The sequence below is a fragment of the Condylura cristata genome, unplaced genomic scaffold (assembly GCF_000260355.1).
Source record: "Condylura cristata isolate star-nosed mole 26May11 unplaced genomic scaffold, ConCri1.0 scaffold00025, whole genome shotgun sequence".
In the NCBI taxonomy this organism is placed as follows: domain Eukaryota; kingdom Metazoa; phylum Chordata; class Mammalia; order Eulipotyphla; family Talpidae; genus Condylura; species Condylura cristata.
This window is the reverse complement of record NW_004567126.1, coordinates 32,171,163-32,177,274: the sequence shown is the minus strand read 5'-3', so window position 1 is coordinate 32,177,274 and position 6,112 is coordinate 32,171,163. Positions and strand designations below refer to the sequence as shown.

The 6,112-nt window shown below is 47.4% G+C and overlaps 1 protein-coding gene across 1 annotated transcript; it reads right to left on the bottom strand.

The window, feature by feature from the left end:
- Window positions 1-389: 389 nt before the first annotated feature.
- Window positions 390-5,088, bottom strand: ZNF699 (zinc finger protein 699). The gene is made up of 4 exons (XM_012729460.1): window positions 5,074-5,088; window positions 4,809-4,935; window positions 3,598-3,781; window positions 390-3,260 (listed from the first exon to the last, which is right to left on the bottom strand). Exons 1-4 carry the CDS (start codon window positions 5,086-5,088, stop codon window positions 1,715-1,717), a joined length of 1,872 nt encoding a protein of 623 aa, XP_012584914.1. The 3' UTR covers window positions 390-1,714.
- Between the last annotated feature and the right edge of the window lie 1,024 nt (window positions 5,089-6,112).

The following is a 6,112-nucleotide window of genomic DNA, read 5'->3' as shown; positions in this document are numbered from 1 at the left end:
AGGTCTGTGGAGAGGCCCCATGTGATGGACATGAGTGGGCCCTCATGTCCATCACAACCATCAGGACACGATGATGTAACTGCTCTGACCCCTGGGTGAGCACAGTAGCCAGTGGGAAATATTTTCTCTGACCACAGCGATTTCCTAGCAGCAAGTCAAGGAGGCTCACACAGAACTCTTCAAACCCACTCTCTTTACGAGGCTTCCACCCAGAAAGTGGCCTGGGTTTTAACTAATGCAGGAAATACACAGTCAAGAGAAAACATCAAGGTAACATCTTTTTAGCTCCAGTATCCAGCCAGACCTGAATCTAGTTATAATAAGGAACTGCTCATTAATTAAGCCAGTAACTTCCCTTCACAGCTTACAAAAATAATGAAAAGGCAAGCCAGTGATGGGAAAATTTATCTGCAATATATGTGTGCATATATATGCTATAATCCATGTACATATAATATATAATGTTCCAGGTATCCCAGCTATGTAATTAGATCTAAACACACACATACAATTAAGAGCAAGCAGCCGAAAGGAAACTCTGCAAATAAATAAGGAATCAAAAGTGGCTAAAATGATTCAACAGGTGTCCTCATACAGTAACTAAATACTGAACAAATATAAGAAGTATTCAAAATTATTAAATACCAGGTAAGTGAAAATTAGAAGCAATATATTTTTAACACATACTCTGGTGACAGCTAAAACCAGGAAGCGCTGACCGCGTGTGGGGAGCACCTGGGTTCCCTGCGCCACTTCTAGGCCTATAAGGTAGTCACCTTTTTGAAAAAACTGAAATACCTCCCAAATCTAAACATAGAGTCTACCCACTGAGTCAGTCATGTTTTTCCAAGACAGACGTGTACATGTCTGGCAAAGGTAATCAAAAGCCAAGTGCATAACTACATATGGCAAATACTGCATGATAACATGCACACATCAGTCAAGAACAAGCAAATCCAATAAATTGTAACAAATAAAAATTGTGCTTTCCTAGAGCAATTATTGAAAAAGGACAAAATAAATTAACTTCCTGGAATAACAGATTTTCTTTTCCCTTTCCAAATTATTTAGGGATAAATGAGGTTCAAAAGAAAACCATTACAGGATAAGCGGACCCATAATTAGAATGTATACGTACATGTGAAATTTCATTAAACAGTATACTTAGAAATTAATGCATCTAAAAATATAAAAGCCTTAACAGAATAGTACGAGGTGAGTAGAGGGAAGTGAATAGGTAAACTTTTAGAAATAAAGAAAAACACCAAAGGAAAAAGTATAGCTAACTGCACCTAAGTGCAAACCAAATACTTTCATCTTCTTAAATGAAAATCAGTGAGGAATGTGGAGGAACTAAATACGAGATTGGGGGTGGGGACAACTCTAGATCAGAGACATTCTGTAGGGGAGGAGGAAGGAGAAGGGTCAGGACAGGAATGGGAGAGCACATTAGAAAATAAAATTTGGAAATCAGTGAGTCAGCAGTCCCCGGCTCAGGTGAGGCTTTGCTTCTGTCCGAACTTACATACAGCTAGGATGCACGTGAAAGTGGATCGTGTGGTCTGCGTACATGGTGTCGAGTTGTGAGAGCTCAGACACCTCAAAAAAAAAAAAAAAAGAATGAAGCTTCCTACTTTTTTACATTCATAAGGTGACTTCATGGTATGAGACCTTCCAAGTTAAGATTTCAAAAATTCTTGCACATTTTTAATTACTATAATATATTTTCTCTGGTGTGTGTTTTCACATGTCTTCGAAAGTACGCAGGGCAAACAAAGGCTTTCCCACATTCGTTACACTCGTATGGTTTCTCTCCAGTGTGGCTTCTCACATGTCTCCGAAAGGAAGAGGGGCAGCTGAAGGCTTTCCCGCACTCCAGGCAGTCAAAGGGTTTCTCACCCGTGTGCGTCCTGGCGTGCACAGTCAGGTACGAAGAGTGGCGGAAGGCTTTCCCACAGTCCTTACACTCATAGGGCTTCTCCCCGGTATGTGTTCGCATGTGGATCCTAAGAGCTGAGGGATAAATAAAGGCTTTTCCACATTTCTTACATTCATAAGGTTTTTCTCCAGTGTGAGTTCGAATATGTACTGTAAGGTGGGAGGAACTAATAAAGGTTTTCCCACACTCCTTACACTCATAAGGTTTCTCTCCGCTGTGCGTCCTCAAGTGTTCCGTGAGGGACGAGGAGCGACTAAAGGTCTTCCCACACTCCTTACATTCATACTGTATTTTTCCCACGTGTTCCCTCACATGCACTCTGAAGGATGAGGGGCAGCTAAAGGCTCTCCCACATTCCTTACATTCATAGGGTTTGTCTCTGCTTTGATTTTTCACATGTGTATTAAGGGAAGTGGGGAGATAGAAGGCTTTGCCACACTCCAGGCACTCATAGGGCTTCTCGCCAGTGTGCTTCCTCATGTGGATACTTAGGGAGGAGGGGCAGTTGTAGGCCTTCCCGCACTCCTCACATTTATAGGGCTTCTCTCCAGTGTGGGTCCTCAAGTGCACAGTGAGTTTGGAGGACTCACTGAAGGCCTTCCCACACTCCTTACATTCATAGGGCTTCTCTCCAGTGTGGGTCCTCAAGTGCACAGTGAGTTTGGAGGACTCACTGAAGGCCTTCCCACACTCCTTACATTCATAGGGCTTCTCTCCAGTGTGGATTCTTAGGTGTATTATAAGGTGGGAGGAAGAACTAAAGGCTTTCCCGCAGTCCTTGCACTCGTAGGGCTTATCCCCACTGTGGATCCTTTTGTGTTTGGAGAGTGAGGAGGAGCAACTGAAAGCTTTCCCGCAGTCCTTGCACTCATAGGGCTTATCCCCACTGTGGATTCTTTTGTGCTCTGTCAGGGACGAAGAACAGCTAAAGGCTCTCCCGCAGTCCTTGCACTCGTAGCTTGTCTTTCCAGTGTGAATCTTCATGTGTGCCCTGAAGAACGAGGAACAGCCAAAGGCTTTGGCACACTCCTCACACTCATAGGGCTTCTCTTCGATCGGAATTTTCATGTGCTTCTTGAAACAAGCAAGAAAATAGAAAGCTTTCCCGCACTCCTTACACTGGTATGGTTTGCCTCCAGTGTGAGACTTGATGTGATTCTTCAGAGATAACTGATCTGGGAAAGCTTTTTTACACTCATAGCATTCATAGGATTTCACCTCAGTTGTTCTCTTGAGTTTATAAAGGTTTGGAACGTGGCTGAAGGTTTGTCCACATTGATTTTCTTCATTATATTCACAGATATTCTCCACCCCAGAACTCCTTTCAAAAATAAAAATATACATTATTAGTAATACAGTTTTACCATTTTCAATTAATATGTCTCCTTTCATGTCAAATTATAATCTGAAGGTTCTCACAGAGGACTTTATAGTAGCCAACTGAGTTTTTAATTCTTGAATTTTTTCATAATTACTCACTATTGAATTATGTGCCAGACATCAAGTATCTCAGTCTTATCTGTGGAAAAAATATCTTGTAAAAAATTTTTAGGAAATTCCAATTTATGACCTCATCTCATATCCAGGTTTTTAAAATTTCATGACATTTTAGATTTCTCTTTCAAGGCACTATTTTGTCTTAGATGAATGACACTCACCTCAAATGTTTCTCACAGCTTTTGTTCTGATAGTCGGTGAGGCAGTATTCCCAGATTTTGTGTAAAATAGATGACCAAGCATCGTTCCTTTTGAATGTTACTATTTTCTGTTTATTGGATATTTTTGCTCCATAAAGATCTTGCAAAGCAACTGTTTCAATAGTTTCAAGTTGCATCTCAGACCCTGAAATAAAAAGTGAAGGCACTTGTAAGCAAAGGGCCCTTAGCATGGAGGCTGCTTCAGGACTTTGGGAACAGGCACTGGAGTTAAGATGGTGAGCAACTGCCTCAGAGTAATCTCTACTCAGACGACCTGGACAGTCACCAGACAGGGTAGTAAGAGTCGTAGAACAGAAAGAAAGGGGAGGAGAGGCCCGTGCCAGGGGCTGATTTACAGAGAGTACAGGGAAGGGCTTTCCCCAAGCAGAGAAGGCTGACTTTGCACAACAACCTACTGCAAGGCTTCCAGTCAGACAGAAGTGGGGTTTTCGTTTATCTCACTTTTCCAAACATGACAGCCCCTAACTGGGGCAGCCTCTGGCAGGATGCCTCCCCTGGAGAGGTCTTTGCTTCTCTGCGCCCAGGTTTCCTCCTGTCTCCACCAGGCAGTGAGCAAGGGTGTGGGCTGCGAGTGCCCTGGCCGAGCAGAAATGGGCCACAAGGGTGCAATGAGCAAGACACAAACACGCCGTGACATGGAGCCAACCGCCCGCCTTCCCATCCTCACTCAGTGTGTCAGTGTGACTTGAATCATGTCAAGATAATGTCTGTCAAAAGTTACTTAAAGGAAATAAGCAGGGAAGGGAGAGGCCAGTCTGTGACATCTAGAAGGATTCTGACATTTGTACCTAGGCCTCGGTGCTGTTAGACGCTCGTCAGCTTCCTTGTTATCCCACGGATCGTACCCAACCTCTCACAGGCCAGACCTCGCAAGGTTACTCAAGACTGTGACACAGTGAAGCAAAGCAAGGGCGCGCGTCATTTTGTCTAGGGGTGGGCAGTGACCCATCCTTTCAACCCCCCAAAGGCCCGGGCACTCCATCATAAGAGAAGATCAGCTCAAGACCCAGATGTTTATTTTACTAGGCTAGAAGGCCTTGGAGTCAGTGTCCCTCTGTCTGTCCCCTCAGAGCCTTCCAGGTCCTCAGCCCAAATCCTAGGTCAAGGGCTTTTGTGGAATGCAACTAAACGCGGCGTCTCGCCATGCTTACCTAGCGAGGTCAGGTTCCGGAGGGTCTCCAGCATCACCTCTCTGTACAGCTCCCTCTGGGCACTGTCCAGCAGGGCCCACTCCTCCCGGCTGAAGGCCACAGCCACGTCCTCGAAGGCCACCGCGTCCTGAAACACCCACACATCCCATTCAGAGAGGCGCCGGCTGCCCGGAGTTTGCCGACGGCCACATGAGAGGCGGTGCTGGGAAACCGAGCCAGCTCGTGGAGGCTCAGCGAGTCAGGGCCTCTGGTCTCCCCAGCCCACCCGAGGGCCAGTCATCAGGGCTCTTTCTCCTTCCCTAGGTTTCTGCACCGATCTTGTCTCCAGATTTAATGACACTTTCTACAAATGTGGAAGCCTCAGTTTGGTGGGGACCGAAGTTCCTCTCTTCACAGCCCAGCGTGCCCCCATGACGGGGACAGTCAGGGAAGCAGGTGCACCCTGACACCAGCAAGTCCTCGTCACAGGAACGTTTCCTGCCTCCTACCAGGGTAGGTAGCTCGACACGGGACACTGGGCGATCCTAGCTGAGATTCCCATGCGCGAAGCTCCGAAGCCGGAGCCGAGGGCCGCCGCTGGCCAGGGCGTCTTGTTGTCATGCCGGCTTAAGACTGCTGCCGCGGGGCGTGCGCCTCCCGCCTGTCTGTGGGTGCTACATTTGTTTTCTGCTCTGGGTGGCTGCTTGCGCACTGAACTGGCAGTGTTTAATTGCTCAATTTAACTGGCTCTGGCCTTCAGAGCCTAAAATGCCACGAAGCTGGTGGCGCAGGAGTTAAAGCGCAGCACTGCCAGGCTAAGGCCAGCCCCTGTGGCTTGAGTTTGACCCCCCGCCAGGGAGGGACCCCAGGGCGCAGCAGACCCCTTCTGTCTCCCCCCCCCACCCCGCTGCCCCACTCAGCAGTGTGCTTCAGTGGATCTGCCTGTTCTGCTCCCCGCTCTGTCTCCGGGGAGTCCTCTCACCCCCACCTCTGCCTGTATCCCCGCCCTTGTGTGCCTTAATAAAATCTTAAAAAAAAAAAAAAAGACTACATTGCTCAGTGAGTAATAAACAGGCCTTTCGTCCCTACCTTTTTGTTTTGTTTAAGGTGTATTTATTCATACAAGAGCTGGGGTGCAGGCCAGAGGTGCAGGGGTGAGAGGACCCCCCAGAGACAGAGTAGGAGCAGGACAGCAGGTCCACTGACACCCACTGCTGAGAGGGCAGCCGGGAGACGGGGGTCTGCTGGCCCTGGGGTCCCTCCCTGGCCTGGACGCAGCTCGCGCGGCCGGGCTGCAGCCTCACAGTGCTGCGGGGACGGCACCC